We start from the raw sequence: 19,059 nt of genomic DNA on the forward strand, positions 1-19,059 counted from the left end.
TCCCAACTGTTGGGATTAAAGGTGTATACCACCATCACCTGGTTAAAATTAATAAATTAAAAAAAATCCCTGATACTATGCTAAATATTATATATACATAGTTCCATTTAATCCATACACAGGAGGGTAGTTGTTGTTTCTAAATTTCTACTTATTACCTTGTAGATGTGGGTGTACATATATGGACATGTATGTATATGTATGTATACACCCATGCTGATGTCAACTGTCTCTCCTTAGCTGCTCTCTGCCTTTACTTTTTGAGACAGGATGGTCTCTCACAGACATCAAAGCCCGTGATGTTCAGCATGGCTGGCTGAACATCAGCTTTTGGGATCTACTTGTCTTTCCCTCCCCTGACCAAAGACTAGGGTAACAGTCATGAGATGCAATGCCCAGATTTTCAAGCAGGTGCTGGGGATTTGAACTTGGGTAGACCTGCTTACATGGAAGGCACATTACCAACTGAGCCTTCTAGCCTCCCTAATGTGATAGTGCCATATAGTCAGAATATTGAGAATGATAATAACCCAAATTTAAAAACACTTTATAGAGAGATAGCTCAGTGGTTAGGAGTACCTTGCTGTCCCCTTCAGAAAACTCAAGTTTCAGTCTTAGCACCTATGTCTTGGCTCCCAACTGTAACTCTAGTCCCAGAGGATTTGAAGCATTCTTCTGGTCTCCATGAACACTGCTCACACATAGTACACAGACATACATACAGGTGAAGTATGCATATACATAAAGATATATAAATTGTATAAAATGTTCAAAAAGTATTAAAATAAAACATTAAGGGGGCTAGGGGAGAGAGCAGAGTCAGCAAAATTCTCAACATACAAGCAGAGGATTTGAGTTAGGAGCTCAGGCACTCATGTGAAAACTCATCTGGTAGCATGGGTCTGGAACACCAGGTTTGAGAAGCAAGGAGGTTGCTGGAGCTCACTGGCCAATGAGAGACCTGGTCTCGATGATGATGATGATGATGGTGATGATGGTGATGCAGCAACAATGGAAGACACTCAATACACTCAATATCAACCTCTGGCCACCACTTGTTATATGTGCAAGACCATGCTCAAGCACATACACCACATATAACACACACACACACACACAGAGAGAGAGAGAGAGAGAGAGAGAGAGAGAGAGAGAATCATACATCATTTTCAAGCTGGTTTCATTCATTCCAGGGATGCAAGGAAGTTTCAACATACATACATCAATTAATATAATATAATGTGAAAACAGACTCTAGGACAGAAATAACACATTCATATCAACAGATGCAGAAAAAGTTTCTGACAAAATTAACATTCCTTCATGATAAAAAATCCCTGAAGAAACTAGGAATAGATGGAACATACAGCAACACAATAAAGGTTATGCATAAATCTAAAGTATATTCTACTAAATGGGGGGATTGGAAGACATTTTTCTTAGAGTCAGGAATGAGACACTCTTTCCATCCTACTAGATATAATGTCTAAAGTTCTTACCAGCACAATAAGAGAAACACAGGAGATACAGATAGGACAAAAGGTCAGAGTAGTCCTTATTTGTAGATGCTGTGACCTTATACTTAAAATTCTGAAGACCTTACCAGAAAACCCAAAGACCCGATACAAAATTTTAGTGAAGTAGCAGGATACAAAATCAATATATACATAAATTGGTAGTGTGTGTGTGCGCGCGCAAAATGAACTTGCTGAGAAGAAAATCAGAAAAAAATTCCATTCACAATAACTTCAAAAAAGTAAACAAGTAGAAATCTAACCAAAAAAGTAGTGATTTGAAAGAAAAATATCTCCCATAGACTGGTGTGTTTGAACACTTGGTCCCTAGCTGGCAATATTTGGAGATGCTGTGAAGTTTGATGGAGGAAGTATGTCATTGGGGCAGGTTTTGAGAACTTGTAGCTTTTCCTCACATCCATGCATTCCTTCTGTTTCTATGCGTGTTCTCCCAGCTTCCTGATCTGCTGCAGGTTACCACAGCATAATGGACTCTAACCATCTGGAACCATGAACCACAACACACTTCCTTTCTCACTCTGTCTTCAGTCATGTTCATTTTATCACAAGAGAAAAGTCATTAATGCAGAGGGAAAGACCTCTACAATTAAAACTGAAGAAGAAAGTAAAGAAGATCCTGGAACTTGGAAAACTTTCCAGCAGAAGTGATACTGTGGAAATGGTGATTTCCCCAAAAGTTATCTACAGATTCAACACAATCAGCACCAAAATTCCAATGACATTCTTTAAAGAACTAGACAACAAGCCGGGCGGTGGTGGCGCACACCTTTAATCCCAGCACTTGGGAGGCAGAGGCAGGTGGATTTCTGAGTTCGAGGCCAGCCTGGTCTACAGAGTGAGTTATCAGGACAGCCAGGGCTATACAGAGAAACCCTGTCTCAAAAAACAAAACAAAACAAACAAACAAAAAAAACTAGACAACAACAACCCTGAAATTTACACGAAAGCACAAAGGACCCAGACTTTGTTTGAGACACAGTCTCATTATGTAGCCTTGGCTGGACTGCAGCTCACTATGAATGTAGATCAGGCTGGCCCCCGCCTCCTGAGTGCTTAGATTAAAGGTGTATAGCACCACACTCAGAATGCAAAGCAACCTTAATTAGAAAGAGCAATACTGCCGGGCAGTGGTGGCGCATGCCTTTAATCCCAGCACTTGGGAGGCAGAGGCAGGTGGATTTCTGAGTTCGAGGCCAGCCTGGTCTACCGAGTGAGTTCCAGGACAGCCAGGGCTACACAGAGAAACCCTGTCTCAAAAAAAAAAAAAAAAAAAAAAAAAAAAAAAAAAAGAAAGAGCAATACTAGAACTATCACAATACTAAATTATACTATATAGCCATAGTAACAGAAACAAAAAGACACTGACATGAAAATAGACCTGTAGATCAATGGAATACAACAGAGGAATCAGACAGAAACCCACAGAGCTGCAGTACAGGTGGCCCAAAACATACATTATAACAAAAGGTGTTCCCTTCAGCATATATTGTTGGAAAAACTGACAATCAAATTGTTAAATGAATTTAGACACGTCTCTCACGAAATACTTCAAGACACAGCCCAGGATTTTTAAATCAGAATTCCAACAGCATAGGAAAAGAGTCAAGAATTGACATTAAAAAGCTTCTGTACATCAAAGAAAAAAACAGCAATGGAAAGGCAGAATGAGAATAAAATCTTTGCCAATTATTTAAGATAGGGGACTAACAGGTATAAAGAACTACAAAATTTAAACATGAAAGGGATGGGATGAGCTGGGTGCTGGTGGCGCACACCTGTGGTCCTAGCACTTGGGAAACAGAGGCAGGTGGATTTCTAAGTTCAAGGTCAGCCTGGTCTACAGAGTGAGCTCCAGGACAGTCAAAACTCTGTTATGAAAATACAAAACAAAACAAAAATTAAAAAGAGAAAGAAAGGGAAGGGATACAGCTAAGCTGTCAGAGTGCTTGCCTAGCATGCACAAAGCGTGTTAAAACTGAATGTGGTGGCACTGTAATACCAGCACTTGGAAGAAGAGAATCAGAAATCCAAGGCTATCATTGGGCTACAAAGCAAGTTCAAGGCTAGCTTGGGCTACATGAGACTGTCTCAATAACAACAACAGCTGTAGCAACAAACAAATAGATGAACAAACCAACATTATCAAAAAGCTGAAATCATAAATCAATAAATAGGGTAATAAATTAAACCTATTTATAGGAAGAAATTCAAATGCCAGAAAACAAAATAAAAACAAACACTTCAAATGAAAACTGCCTTGAGAGTCTGTGCCACCCCAATCAGAATGGCTATCATCAAGAAAACAAATTAAATTTACAAGTTCAAGGTCAGCCTGATCTTACTCAATTCCAGGCCAGTCAAGGCTACAAGGTGAGGATCCTGCCTAAAAAACAAAGTAAATAGCCGGGCGGTGGTGGCGCACGCCTTTAATCCCAGCACTTAGGAGGCAGAGGTAGGCGGATTTCTGAGTTCGAGGCCAGCCTGGTCTACAGAGTGAGTTCCAGGACAACCAAGGCTATACAGAAAAACCCTGTCTTGAAAAACCAAAAAAAAAAAAATCCAAAGTAATGGCAGGAAAGGCAGAGAACGTCAGAGCAAAGCCCCCTACACCGTAGCTGGAAATGTAAACGCATGACCACCACAGAAGCCAGAGTAGAGGTCTCTCAGCAAACCAGGAAGATAACTACTCCACAACTGCTGTACTGTTTGCGTATGCCCAAAGGAGTCTAAGTCCACATGATACAGAGATACATTCATACCCATGCTTACAACAGCACTGTTCATATCAGCTAAAAAGTGGGACATGTCTAGACGTCAATTAACTGGTAAGCACATAAAGAAAATGTGATACATAAATGCAGTGGAATTTTTGTGAGTTTTTTTTTTTTCCTTTTTTACATAGGTGTTTTGCTTGCATTTATATTTGTGTACCACATAGAAGCCAGAAGAGGGTGTCAGATCTCTGGAACTAGAGTTTACATAGTCAGTTGTGATCTGCCATGTGGATGCTGGGAACTGAACTCAGATCTTCTGCAAGAGGTACTAGTTAGTGCCTGTAACTGAGCCATCTCTCAAGGCCCCATATAATGGAATTTTATTCAGCTATACAGAAAACTGAAATTGTGACATTTGCAGATAGATACAACTCTAGATCATTATGTCAAACAGAAAAATATAGGCAAATATCATATTTTCATTATGCAGAATCTAGATTTAAATTAATATGTTTCTATATACAGACCATAAGAAGAGAGCTTACAGAAGGGGAACAAGAAAAGATGATGGAATACATATGACATGAAAGCAGAGGGGTGGTTCAGGGAAGGAGGCTAACAAGAAGGAAGTGGGGTGGGTGGTAAGTTGGGGAGAGGATGAAAGGAAATAAAGTACAATGATGTTAAAGGTTTTGTCAATATGCCTGATGACCTGAGTTCTATCCCCAGGACCCATAGAATAGGAAGAGGGAACTAATTCCCTTTGGATGAAAACACACACAAATAAAATAAATATTAAGCCAGGCAGTGGGCAGTGGTGGTGCATGCCTTTAATCCCAGCACTTGGGAGGCAGAGGCAGGCGGATTTCTGAGTTCGAGGCCAGCCTAGTCTACAGAGTGAGTTTCAGGACAGCCCGGGCTATACAGAGAAACCCTGTCTCAAAAAAACAAAAATAAAATAAAATAAAATAAAATAAAATAAAAATCCCAAACTATTTTGGGGCTGGAGACACGGTTTGATGGTTATGAGCACTGACTGCTCTTCTAGTGGACTTGGGTTTGAACCTCAGCACCCAATGGAAACTCACAACCCTTAAGTCTAGTTCCAAGAGATCCAATACCCTTTTCTGGCCACTGTGTGCACTGCAAACAAAAGGTGCAGACATACATTTAGGCAAAACACCCATACACACAAAATAAATAAATATATAAATATAAAAAAGAATAGATCATACTAATCTTACATCACTGTTTGTAAATCTAAGTAATGGTGTGTGTTTTAGTTGCTCTGGGAATGGAGGAAGTTAGTCTCTGATAAAATGTACATTAGGACCACACAAATTTGCAAATCACTTAGATCAATTAGCCCCAATAACTCAAAGGTAAACAATACGGTAAATGCTACTTATCATCTTTACATACAAACAAGAATACACATGCTACCTGTAACAATATAGAAAAGCTTGTAAGAATCCTATTTGTCCTTTTCTATGGCTGTAATTGTCTAGAAGCAAAAAATATTAAACTGTCTAGAAATAGTTCTAAGTAGTTAACAGTGAATTTTATTTTCAAATTTTGACCGAGGACAAAGGAAATAAAGCAGATAAAAAATACCCGAGTGAGAAGAGTCACATGGACACAGAAAACACAGACTGTATTGATTCATTGTAGTTGGTCCATCCTATTTACACTTAAAATACAGAATGCTTTTCAATCTGTCAGAAGCTGATGGCATTTAGCACCAAGAAGGAACTGTAGTTCAGCTTCTGGTCAAGATTTCGACATCCTGAGCAGGAAGAGAAACTCCATGGCATCCAGATGTACCACTGCCACTCCTGTGTTGCCAACTGGAAGGAACTGAACCTCAGAGCTACTTGATGCTGCGGACTACTCTCCTGCAGTGGTTTGTTTTCATTTCCTCTAGCGCTTGCTCCAGTTGCTGAACCAAATGAAGCAGGGTAGCTGGGTCTGTCTGCAAAAAATGGGTGTGGTGCTCGCCATTCTGATTGAGGCTTAGCTTTATAGTCACTGCTGGTTTAATTTGTTGCCGGAGACTTCTGCTTGCCAGCTTGGAAACACAAAAAGGGCACAGGAACTAATAAGTAAGCTGTGTAGACAACATTTAAGATACACTATACCATATAAAGAATCAAATTTTAGATGAACCATAAATGTCAAAATGAAAAGTAAACTTTAAAACAGTTGGAAAGAAAAATAAGGTTGTAAATGAAACCTTATGGAATGGAAAGATCCCTTAGACAGGATAAAAAGGCACACAGGACAAGTTCAAGGTCAGCATGGTCTACATAGCAAGCTCTAAGTTAGCCAATGCTTCACAGTGGGACCCTGTCTCAAAGAGCCAAATATAGGTGAATACATTCATTTAATTAAATAAAAAAATAAAGCAGAGGTTGGCATTTTTTTTCCTGTACGTAGCCAGATACACAAGTATTTTAGGCTGTTCACACCATGTAGTTTCTGGTACAATGACTCAATTCTGTCTTTGTATTTTAAGAGCAGCCACTATATGTAAACAAACATGGCTATAACCACTAAAACGTTACAGAGAAAAGTAGCAAGTCAGATGTGGCAGTATGCGGAGTCCTAATTCAAACTGCAATTTAAGGGAGGCAGTGGTGGTATATGCCTTTAAATATGCCTTTAAACTTAACACTCAAGAGGCAGAAGCAGGTGGATCCCTGAGTTCAATGTCTGCCTGCTCTACACAGAGTTTCATGTCAGTCAGGACTACACAGAGAAACCCTGCCCCCCAAAACAAAATGAACGAGTAATAAAAAAATAAAGTGTAATTTAAACAGGTAAGAGAAAGAGTAAAAAGATACTAGTAAGACGAAACAGCTACAGCGTATAGAAGGGGGGGTGGCTGTAAAGGGGGGTGACTGTAAAGGGGGGTGGCTGTAAAGGGGGGTGACTGTAAAGGGGGGTGGCTGTAAAGGGGGGTGACTGTAAAGGGGGGTGGCTGTAAAGGCCTATATTGTTTATACTTCTAAATTTCCACTTTTGTTCTGATTCATCTAAGGATACCAAATTAATTTTTTAAAACAACTGCTTCAATGTCACATGTTCATCAAAGAACTTACAAGGGCTTCCTATTGTCTGCTATATTACATCTAAACTCTTACCAAATTTTTGTAACCCATTTTGGCTTCCTTATTTCAAGTTACAAAGACTCCTCTGTTATAATGGTTCACAAACTTTGATTCCTATTAGCAATACCTGGATGAAACTAGGTTTTAAAATTTTTTGCTGTCCAGGCCAAATTTTATATTAGTATCATCAGAATCAGGTGGGGCACTAACATCAGATTATTTAAGTTAGAGAACCAGTACACTGTTAAACACTCTATCTCTGATTTCAATTCCTGAATTCCTATGAGCCTTTAAAACCTAGGCTCTCTCTTCTGTCAAAAATACAGATCCTTGTTTTCTACTTCAATTTTTCTTCAGAAATGTATGCTTTGTTAGAACAACTATTTCAGTTTATGTTCGCACATATAGAACACAAGCTATAAACCTTCTGAAACACTCAGTTGCTATTTTATTAATGCGACTTAATTTTTTTCACCTTTAGAAGTTTGTTTTACAACTATCCGAAATTAGCCATTTTAATACCCTTAACCAGACAATAGATCACGTCTTTCTAAAGTTGAAAAAGTATCTTATACTTGTTACCCAGACTGCTCTCAAAACTCCTGGGCTAGTGATCCCTCTGCTTCAGCCTCTCAAGTAGCTGAGACTGGGGGTATGTACTAGGCCTGGATCCTGGATTTATCAGTCTTTCAAAATAGCTAAATGACAAATCTTTTCAAAAACAATGTTTTATAAAAGAAGCCAGACACCAAAGATTTTTTGTGTTCTGTGTAAGTTTTGAGTTTTTTGGTGCTAGAGCTTGAAGCCTGGGCCTCACATACACTAGGAGAATGCTCTACCTCAGAACTAGACCCCAGCCCTCCAGATGAGGGTTGCCTCAATCACTGCATGTGTACACAGCTAAACTGGGTTAAAAACTAATCAAACTGTGTTAAATACTTAGGGTATAGTTCCCTTGGGAAAGGAGTGAAGAAACCATCACTAGTAAGAGGTAAAAACAGATGTCTCTGGGGTCCTGGTCGTGGTCACATCTATTTTGAATATATGACTATGTGATACTTATTAAGTACACTGACTTGTGCACTTTTCTTTGTGTGTGTTTAAAGAGAATTTTTTTTAAACTAAGCATTGCCAAAACCAAAACCAAAACAAAACAAAATAAAACAAACAAGTCTATCCATTTTTCTAAATGATTTCTTAAAAATTTTGCAAATTAGGGTCTTTGGTATGATGGTTCATCGGGTTAAGGCACTTGGTGCTATGCCAGACTACCTGAGTTTAATATCGTAGGACAAACTTCTCAAAGTTGTTTTCTGACCTCTATGCAAGTGCCTTTCATGTAACACATACATTAAGTAAATACATGCGATAAAAAAAATTAAAAACCTTTGCAAATTAAACTCAGTAAATCATATTAGAAATAAAAGGAAATGAGCTATTTGTGAAATGATTCAAAAATGACCATTAAAATTTACATTTTTGTTTTCACACCAGAGCTTGGTTAAGTTGGTAACTAGCAGAGCATATAAGTAATTCTTACAGTCTATGTCAGATTTAAAAATAGAAAAAGCCATACCTGTACATCTAGCCGCCACTCAAGACTATGGTAACTGGGAAGACGAGGTGCTAGCTCATTCAGAATGGTTCTGATCTCCTTTCTGTTGTCCAGGTAGAGCTGAAGCAATAGTTTGTTCAGTTCTTCAGAGAATCCCAGAACAAAAACAGAGTCTTGGAAATCCAGTTCAGAAATCTAAAGATGAATTGGGTTCAACAGAACAATGGAATTTATCTTTGTCTAGTAAATGCTAAACCATTTCTACGCACAAAAGTACATTATATCCTTTAATTCTGTCTAGAACATTCCATATAGTTAAAGCCAATCATTGCCCACCATTCTGAAATCCAAGTTACTAACACACAAAATAACCTTATTATTATACAAAAGAAATTAAGATGCCTAATTTTATTTACTATTTTTCCATCAAGCTAGATATTGACTGCTGATACATTAAAAAAAAAAATGCAGTATTTCATTCTCCCCTCTCCTAGGACACACGGGTGATAGCATATGATACAGAAATAAAGACAAGTATAATTTAAACTAGCTAGAGGTATTCATATTAGATAATGCCAATAACATCATTTAGGTATGCTGCACAAATTCGATTATGAGTTAGTAATAATTGTAATAGGTGCCTGTTTGAAGTGATCTGGGTAATACAATACAGTTCTCAGAAGTCTTACCATGAGCTTTGAGCTCTCGGTGAGGAGATATGTTAATCCTTCCACACCATGCTGGATAGTGTCACTACTCACGTTGAGTTTTCCTAAGGGGTGGAGGGGATGGACAGATTATCCATTTGTTTAAAAATAAACACGGTCAATTACTCTCTGTTTTCAAACAGTACAATGAAAATGAGTTAAATGGAGATTACTGTTCCTTCTCAACCCACTTCACTAACAGAGGCCTTCGATATTTCTCTCCAAACAAGCATACCAAAACACAAACCTATGAACAGACACACAAAGCCCCTTCAAGCCAGGCAGAAAGAGATCAACAGAGAGATGTTCTTAATCTCGCCCCTACCCTCCTCCAGCTTAGCAAAAGCAGTTTCTGGGTAGCAGATGTTTACTAAACACTTCAATGATAGTTCCACTTCTTCAGCATGCAGTATTTTATTAAGCACCATAGTATTTCTGTAAGGTAGATGGTATTGTACTCATTTTAAATATGCAGATATTTGTTTCATACTAGCTTTAACATCACGCAGTTACTTGCAGAGTTTGAGCCTTGACTGACTCCTCTGCGGGTTTTTAGACGGCTGCAATGGGAACAAGACCTTAGGACTTGTAAAGGCTCCTGCGGAGAAAGAGAACGGATAGCACTTCCCAACTCAACAGACAGAGCCTGAGAGAGCCAGTCCTCTCCCTTTCTTACTGGCGGCGCCTTCGTAGATCTTTGGGTTTGATCCCCGTCTGAGGAACTCCACGGCGATCCTCCCGAACTCGGCGACCACTGCAACGGAAGTCAGTAAGTCGTGAGTGCCAGGCTGTCCCCCGGACTGTCCCCGCCACAAGCACCCCTCACTGTCTTACCCGCGCTGTCCACTTGCGGCAGGAAGGCCAAGTGCTCCTTGTGCTCCTCGGACAAATCCAGCAGCATCTTAGCAGGTCTTCTGACTTTGCCACTCGGCGCCGGCCCCGCCCTCACCACTTCCGAGCTCTGTGCAGTCAAAAAGAAGCTCCGGCGTCACGGTACTGCCCAAGCTTTGGGTTCCGGTTTCTGGCAGTCCTACGAGAAGGATATCGTAGAGTTCGCGCTATAGGAGTGAAGGGAAGCGTGAACGCTGTTAAGAAGAGTTGAAGGTACAAGTCTTCCATTCATAAATCATCCTGCAAAAGTGTCATATGTGATGCTGGAGAGATGGTTCAGTGGTTAAGAGCTCTTGTTGCTCTTGCAGAGGACCCAGTTTCAGTTCCAGCATTCACATCGTATCTCTCAACCATCACTAACTTTAGTTACACCCTCTTGTGAGCTCCATGGACACCAGGCATATACGTGGTGTGCCTATATACAAATACACACACACACACACAAACACACATATATAATATATATATAGACACTATATATATGTATGTATGTACACACACACACACACACACACACACACACTTTTGTACACTCCACAAATACCTCGAGGAAACTACACAATGAGCACAGGTGCTTGCATTGGTTTCTGAAGGTACAGCCCCAACTAGGGTACTTTCAAATAGTTTGTGTAGGACTTTGTGTTATTACAAGCCTTCATGATCCCTAAATAAGCTTGTAAACGTTTCCACTTAGGCAAGAAAGGGAGCACTTTCCTTGGCTGCCCAGCCAAAGGACTGCTGAACAAAAGGGAAGATGTGGACCACATCCCTTCATTTACATGTGAGGTTTGCTTCGAAATGGGGAAAACACCATTTCTTCAGATTTAGAAACTGGCTGCTCAGTTGGTGAGCGGGTAGGGATAGACACACCCTACACTGCATCCCTTGCTGCTACAACTTTGGACCCAATAAAAGGCTTCTCTTCAGTGTCTTTTCTTGCCCACTTCTAGAAGCAGATACAGTGCTGTAGCAGCAATGACAAAAACAGCCAAGTGGCAATGCCACAACAGCTGAGCACCCTGAACATCAAGCCATAGAAGTGACAGTACAGCCTGCTCCTTGCCAGCAGAAGAGGGAGGGCTGAGAGGCAAGAGTGGTAAAATAGCCAGTATCTTAGGAACTGAAGAGGGATAGAAGATTGTAAAGACTTAAACAGACTGTCTGGGTAAGACGGCTCAGTGGGTAAAAGTTGCTTGCTTTGAAGCCTGAAGACCTGAATTCAATCCCTGGGACCCTCATGGTAGAAGAGAAAACCGACACCTGTGAGTTGTTCTCTGACTTGTTAATGTACACTGTGGCACATGTGTTCACATAGAAACACACTCCCCTCCCTCTTTCTCACTCTCTGTCTCTTCCTAATAAAATAAAAAATTATTTTAGAAATGCTCAAAGAGTAGCTGCAGGCCTTGGTTGCTGGAAGAGTTCTTGAGTTCTAGGCGGTCGATGTTTTCAAATACCCTGGCCCCAGGTTGCAAAACTGGCTATCACCAAGGAGTGAGGAATTGGATGCCTGCCTATTTAGAATCTTCAGTGCTGACTACTGCCCAAGACTAAGAAATCTTGACTTTTTTTTATACCTATAAAAGAGCTATCTATAATCCTTGTAGCACCAAGGGTCCTGGTACTATACAAAGATCCTGACCTACACAAGAGCCATGGACCTTGTAGAAGTAAGGATTCCACTACCTAATGTTAGATTTCTGAAGCAGCACAATGTTAAATTTCTGAGGCATCTTAAAGAGGCAGAAAATAGACCAGTCTGACATCAACAGATGGAACTCTTTACTTCAAACAGTTGAGGGTAGGCACAGGATGAAGGCAGTGTCTTCAAAAAGAAAAGGGTGATGCTTGGGGCTTATACAGGCAGTTTGGGAAAACAACCGCTCAGGCTATATGCAAGCCTGTAGGTTCACCCTCCTGGACTGTTTATCCAGACAGGCCTGTTTATCTTTAGAAACTTCCTTGCCTGGATATCAGGATGCAAGGGCAGAGTGGGCAAATGAGTTTGGTAATGGCAGTGAGGGGGAAGAACTGGAGGGGTTTATTTTGTTTGTTTTGTGGTTTTCTGAGACAGGGTTTCTCTGCATAGTCTTTGCTGTCCTGGAACTTCTTCTGTAGAAAAGCTGGCCTTGAACTCAGAGGTCTGACTGCCTTTGCCTCCTGAGTGTTGGGATTAAAGCCATGCACCGCCATGCCTGGCAAGAGGTTGGAGTTTAAGCATAGTGACAGGGGATTTCAGCAAGCTTTAGGGAAGAAAAGTTCCTTTGTCAGAGTCTGACAATGTTTGTTCAAGGTCTATTCCTAACACCTGCCCAGGCATCATACCACTTGCAGGGTTAAGAGTCTTACTACCAGAAGGGATGATATCTGCACAAGAGATGAAACAGTAGAGGCTACCACACCATACTGGGTCGATCTGCTGCTGCTGTCTGCTGTCAAGGGTTATAAAAAACTGCCAGAGGCTCACACTGGAAGATCTTTTTTTCCTACCTGTGATTCCGAGGAGGGCAGAAGGCCTCTGGCCAGCTGCTTGGAAACATTTGAACTTGTTTGTTAGGCTTGAAGCAAGTGTTGGGGAAGGATGTCAAACGAGAGCTCTTTTCTGTTGTGGAAGTGTGAAATTGCAAAGGCACCCAAAAACTCTTAGACAATTTCTTTCAATGATAATCTTGTACTCACCTTATTATCAAATAATTCTGTTCCTAGGTATTTACCCCCCCCCCAAATGAAAACAGATATCCAGAAAACACTTTGACTATACTGTCCATAAATGCTTTATTCATAATATCTCAGAAAGTCTAAATTTCTGTGCATGTCAATAGATAATCTAATACATTCACAAACAGAATCCTAACTATTAAGAAAGTAATAAAAAAATCTTAGTACTGGGTGGAATGTATCAGCTCATACCTATAATTTCCAGCACTTGGGAGGCTGAGGCAGGAGTATTGCCATGGCTTTTAGAATAATTCAGACTAGAAAATTGGTTCCACGCCAGCCAGGACTACATATTAAATCATGTCTCATAAAACGAACAAAACCCTAACAAAAAGTGCCATTGATAAATGCAGCAAGGTAAATTAATCACAAACCATCAGATCTCAAGTGAACAATAGTGTTCCAGATGCTTTGCAAATCTTCTGTCTAGAAACTAATGTCCAAATAGCTTGTCCTTCAAGGTTGAAGTTCATTCAACAGCTTAACCAACTTTGTAGGGGTAACTCAGCTGTTCTACGTGTTGACTGTGGTGTTCTTTACACAGACACATGCTAGTCAGATCCACTACCCATTACTTGTAGCATTCTTGTGGTCCATTGTATGTAAGCTTTACTTCAGTTTGAAAAAAAAATAATAGCAAGAGATACTCCAGCAGAAGTTAAAATGTCTGAACCTAGGGCTTTTGGTAACACTCTCAGGGACCTTGCTATATAGATTTTTGTTTAAAAGTTATCTTATTACTTCTTTATTTATGTTCTTTTAAACTCCAGAGAATTAAAACAAACTCAGGAAAAACCAAGGTAAAAATTATGATAAAAATTCTAAACTCCCCTTTAAAAAAAGATTTATTTGTTTTATATATATGAGTACACTGTAGCTATCTTCAGACACACCAGAAGAGGGTATCAGATCCCATTTCAAATTGTTGTGAGCCACTGTGTGGTTACTGGGAATTGAACTCAGGACATCTGGAAGAGCAATCAGTGCTCTTAACCACTAAACCATCTCTCCAGCTCCCTAAATTCTTAATCTTATACCCTCCTTAGTTTCCTAACCCCATAGGCAACTTCTGGTGTCAGCTTTTGTTTGTTTTCCTATGAGTTTTTTTCTGAGACTGTAATGGTGGGGCGGGCTGCACTCTTAAATTTTGACATCAGAACGGACAGTACTTTCTTTTCAGAGTTTAAGCGCCATCTGGATGTCTGTATCCCTGATGGTTAACCTTGGATGTCCACTTGACTGTATCTGGAATTGACTAAGAGATACGTCTCCAAAGCTTACCTGTGAGGGATTATCTAGACAAAAGTTAGCCCCTAAGGATGTGTGGGAGAGGTTTTCTTGATTGGGTTATTTAAAAGGGAGTAGGTTCACCTTAAATGGCGTCTTCTACTGGCAGCTCTCTTAGTCACTGTTCTATTGCTGTGAAAAGACACCATGAGCAAGGCAACTCTTAGGAATGAAAGCATTTAGTTGGGAGCTGGCTTATAGTTCCAGAGGTTGAATCCGTTATCTTCCTGATGAGGAGCATGCCAGGTGTAGTAGCTGATAGCTACGTTCTGATGCATAGGCAGAGAGAGACTCGGCCTGGCATGGGCATTTGAAACCTCACAGCCCACCCCCAGTGACACACTTCCTCAACAAACACAACAACAAACCCTAAGCATTCAAATATATGAGCCCCATTCTTTTTCAAATCACCATAGCACCCACAGGTAAGAAGGTCCCAGGGGGATCCTTTGCTTCTTGCTTGCTTGCCTTTGTGGCCCGATTTCCCCTGTTGTTGTTTTTGTTTTTGTTGCTGTTGTTGTTGTTGCTGCTGCTGCTGCTGCTGCAGCATTCCTTTCCTAATAGAAACATCCATCTTCTTCTGGCTGCTTTGCACACCTTTGGCAGCAGTTTGGAATTGTGGGATCATCCAGCCTCCTCGGTTGAGCAGGCACCTGGTTGTTGGACTATCCAAACTCCGTCATGTAAGCCAATCCAATAAACCCTTTTATATACATACTCACTCTATAGGTTCTGCTCTCTAGAGAGTTTTGAATAATACAGTGTCCACGAAAGCTTGCTGTTATACATTGCTCCTCAGGTTGAAGTCAGGTAGCATTAGAATCATTATTAGATGGGTAGCCATCAGAACTGGAGCTCTGTTTGGCTATATCTCTGTTCAAACCAGGGCTGCTGTGACGTTTCAAAGCACAATTTCTGGATGGTTTTCACACTTGGCTGTACCTCCTTTGATAGTCAGGTTGGAAATGCTCCTTTTGGCTAGGACTCTTGCTATCCCTAACTGCTGAAGCCATCGCTTCTCCTTAAAGGCACTACAAAAACAAAACAAAGCAAAACGATACAAGCAAAAAATATAAAGACACAAATCACAAGGAGGCTCAATCTCTTTCCTGTAAGTGGCTGAATGGAAATCTTCATTACTGTTTAATTCTCTTGTTACATATGTCGGAGGGGAAATACAAAGAAGTCTTTCTAAAGCTAATTCTTTACAATGAGGGAGGAAGGATAGTCCTCCAAGTTAGTGCTAGAAGCTCAGAGCCCTCCTAGAAACTGAGAAGTACACAAAGTCATGTAGAATTTCCTGGGTTTTAACATTTTCTATCTGTCCTCCCTAGGCAACTCTTTGTAGTACATCCTTACTCACCATTTTCTCTTTCTAACACCAAGAGGATTTTTAAAAAAGATTTATTTATTTTTTATTTATATGAATACACACTGCAGCTATCTTCAGACACACACTAGAAGAGTGCATTGAACCACATTACTGATGGTTCTGAGCTACCACGTGGTTGCTGGGAATTGAACTCAGGACCTCTGGCAGAGCAGTCAGTGCTCTTAACCACTGAGCCATCTCTCCAGCCCCACCAGGAGGATTCTTAAATTAAAAAAAAAAAAAAAAAGATTGGTTTTACAGCCTTTAACTGAAATGTTAGGGAAATAATTCTTTACTACTCTTGCTCCAGGTCTCTATTAAGAGAGACGTGTAAATGTCTATACAACGGCTCCTACTTTGTACGGTTAGAATGAGACTCATTAAAGAAGGATCTTATAAACTGTAGAGATGGCTGGGTAGTTAAAAGCACTGGCTACTCTTGCAGTGGACCCTGGCTCAGTTCCCAGCTCCACATGGCAGCTCACAACCATTTCTAACTCCCATTATAGAGGATCTGATGCCCTCTTTTGGCCCCAACAGGCACTGCATGTATATCGCACATAGTTATCCCAAACAGGCAAAACACTTATACACATAAAATAAAAATAAATATTTTTTTTAAAAAGGAGTTTACACCTTATTAAATGTTGGTGTCATTCAAGATCTTATCCTGTCTTTAGAGGTCCTTTCAGAGAGCGCAACTCTGGCCACTCTGGCTGGGCAGATCTCCTCAGATAGCATCTGGTACACAGACCGGCAGTGCCCTTATCCTGGCCCCCTTTACTCATCACTTCAAGTCCTAGGCCCATGATTCCGATATTTCTTTCAAGTTTTATACCCCCCAGTTAGCAAGTAGGAATATTTCTCCCCCACATGTGTACAATTTAGCACATCTTTGTAGCCTCTATGAATGTGTTCCCTTCACAATACCTTTGTGCTTACATCGTTCTTCGCTCTCCTCCCTACCTACAAAGCTAGAACCAAACCCCTGCTCTCTTCTCCCTCTCCTCACTCTCACACCCTCAGCAAGGGTTTAGAACATCTTCCTCAGAAGCGTGTCTTCATATCTGGTAGTTGTCCTCTGCCCTAACTGCTACCGTTCTCCATCTCCACTGTCTCATCTTTGTCACACAACTGCTTGCTGGGGTTTTGCTTTTCATAGTTATCTACCAGATTTGTTTCCAAGGCAAACACTTTTGACTATTTTGCTCACTTTACTAAAATCCCACCTCTGTGCTCTTTCTGATTAACTCCCTATGCAAGAATAAGAACTAATTTTCCACTTGGGCAGAGATGTTGCTGCCTAATGTTGATATAGTCAACCTTGCCAATTCCATCTCCAGCCAGTCTCTCCCTGGGTCCTCAGACAGCACAGTCAGCTTTATCATCCACCTTGCCTACATCCTTTCCTTAGTCATTCCTTTTGTCTGGGGAAGAGAGGGCCTTTTTTTGTTTTAAAATTAAATTAAATTTTATTTTATGTTTATGAGTGTTTTTCCTGCATATTTATACATACACATGTATGCATATATGCATATATACATATATATATTCATATATATATATATATATATATATATATATATATGCACACACATACTATATCACATGTATGGTTTCTACATACGGAGGTCAGAACAGGGCATTGGATTCCTGGGAACTGGAGTTAAGGTTGGCTGTGGGTGCCAGGAACCAAACCCTTGGGCCTTCTGCAAGAATGGTTAAGTTCTCTTAACCACTGAGCCATGAGTCCAGCCCTTTCTTTAGCTTTTATAATGTCGTGTCTAACTTCTTGCTTTATCTCAGTGCGTATGTCTCTCTGAACCCTCTAAAGTGTGTTAACCCATATATGCTGCCCATAAGACTAACTCTTATACCTGGAAACAGTCGCTCTTACTTAGTTATCTTTTCTTCATGTGCCACCCGACTTAATCTGAGGACCTCTCTCCTTCATTCTCAAGCATATCTCCACTCCACCCAGTTCAGAGCCCATCCTCCATTCTGCCTTGAAATCTGAACTCCGGCTCTTCTACCTTCACGCACACATTGTAAGTTGTGTACCACCTGTATACCCAAACTGTCTTATCCACTGGAAACACAAAAACACAAACAAAACACATAAGGTATGTCTTTTAAAAACTACCAACAAAACAGAATAGTGAACTCTGGTTGCTTCTCAAGCCCAGAGGCTCTAATACAGCCTTCTGACCTGGTCTCCTATATTTGAATTGTTACTTACCTGTACTTCGGATCATATGAAGTTCATTGGAATCTGATGACAAGCAACAAGGAAGGCTGTTTTGTTTAACACTACAGATATTTCCTTTGACCTATGTTAATTCTACACTGTCTTCTACTCCAAGACTCTGTGACCTTTGCTCTCAGTCACTCTCATCCCTGCAAAAGCCATTCAGACTCACAAAGCCAGCTCACATTAGCCTGTGTCTGTGCTAACTGCAGCAGTGTGATCCTTGATTCAGCTGTAGAAGCTTCACTGTCCTTACTCTAAATGTAAAGTTCATTAGTGACTGTTGGCCCACCCAGTGCTTCCACATCGTGTGTTAGGTGAGCTTTCTGGAGTCTTGGGTTGGGAGACTAGCCTTCCAGTGACTACTTCAACTGACCTAACCCATTATGGACGCTGAGGTTCTTGTTTAGTTTCTACCTGTAATAGCAGCTCGCTGTTAGTGCACACTGCTCTTAAGATGTGTGCTGATCACATGTGTGTGTGTGTGTGTTTGTGTGTGTGTGTGTGTGTGTTTGACAAAAGAACTGCAGTGCTTATTTGGAGATAATTACTCAGAGCCTCTGACTGTCTGGGTTGACTGGCTGGATGATTCAAATAGACCCCCTGACTTCTGTGACTGCCATGACACATGTGACCTAGACCAACAAGAAGATACAGGGGCATGAGATTATAAGTCTTTCCCTTGCTTTCTTGGCCCAGCAGCTCAGAAAGATTAAACAGATTCTGGGAAAGGTGCAATAGAAAATGGGCAGAGACAAATGTGTCGAAGCAAAAGAGAAAATTATTGAGAAATGAGAACCAGAACATGGATTTGCCTGAAGTAACTGCGGAGGAAAAACAGCCAGGAGGGCCACCCTTCATGAGACTCTCCTTTCTGCACTAATACTTTTTCGTGAACATTTTTTTTATAGAATTTTTTTTC

General features: G+C 40.6%; 2 protein-coding genes across 3 annotated transcripts in view; both read right to left on the bottom strand.

The window, feature by feature from the left end:
- Window positions 1-5,788: 5,788 nt before the first annotated feature.
- On the bottom strand, window positions 5,789-10,581 carry Commd2 (COMM domain containing 2). The gene is made up of 5 exons (XM_034501299.2): window positions 10,456-10,581; window positions 10,298-10,375; window positions 9,604-9,686; window positions 8,936-9,109; window positions 5,789-6,317 (listed from the first exon to the last, which is right to left on the bottom strand). The coding sequence occupies exons 1-5, from the start codon at window positions 10,520-10,522 to the stop codon at window positions 6,120-6,122; spliced, it is 600 nt and encodes a 199-aa protein (XP_034357190.1). The 5' UTR covers window positions 10,523-10,581; the 3' UTR covers window positions 5,789-6,119.
- Window positions 10,582-13,270: 2,689 nt separating this feature from the next.
- Ankub1 (ankyrin repeat and ubiquitin domain containing 1) overlaps window positions 13,271-19,059 on the bottom strand; it is a 31,818-nt gene continuing 26,029 nt past the window's right edge. For both annotated transcript variants that reach the window (XM_034501300.2, XM_076932412.1), the window contains one exon: window positions 13,271-15,548. In XM_034501300.2, the coding sequence (XP_034357191.2) occupies window positions 15,419-15,548 (130 nt within the window). In that variant the 3' untranslated portion in view covers window positions 13,271-15,418. The remainder of the gene's footprint in view (window positions 15,549-19,059) is intronic.

Source organism: Arvicanthis niloticus, chromosome 4 (genome assembly GCF_011762505.2).
Source record: "Arvicanthis niloticus isolate mArvNil1 chromosome 4, mArvNil1.pat.X, whole genome shotgun sequence".
In the NCBI taxonomy this organism is placed as follows: domain Eukaryota; kingdom Metazoa; phylum Chordata; class Mammalia; order Rodentia; family Muridae; genus Arvicanthis; species Arvicanthis niloticus.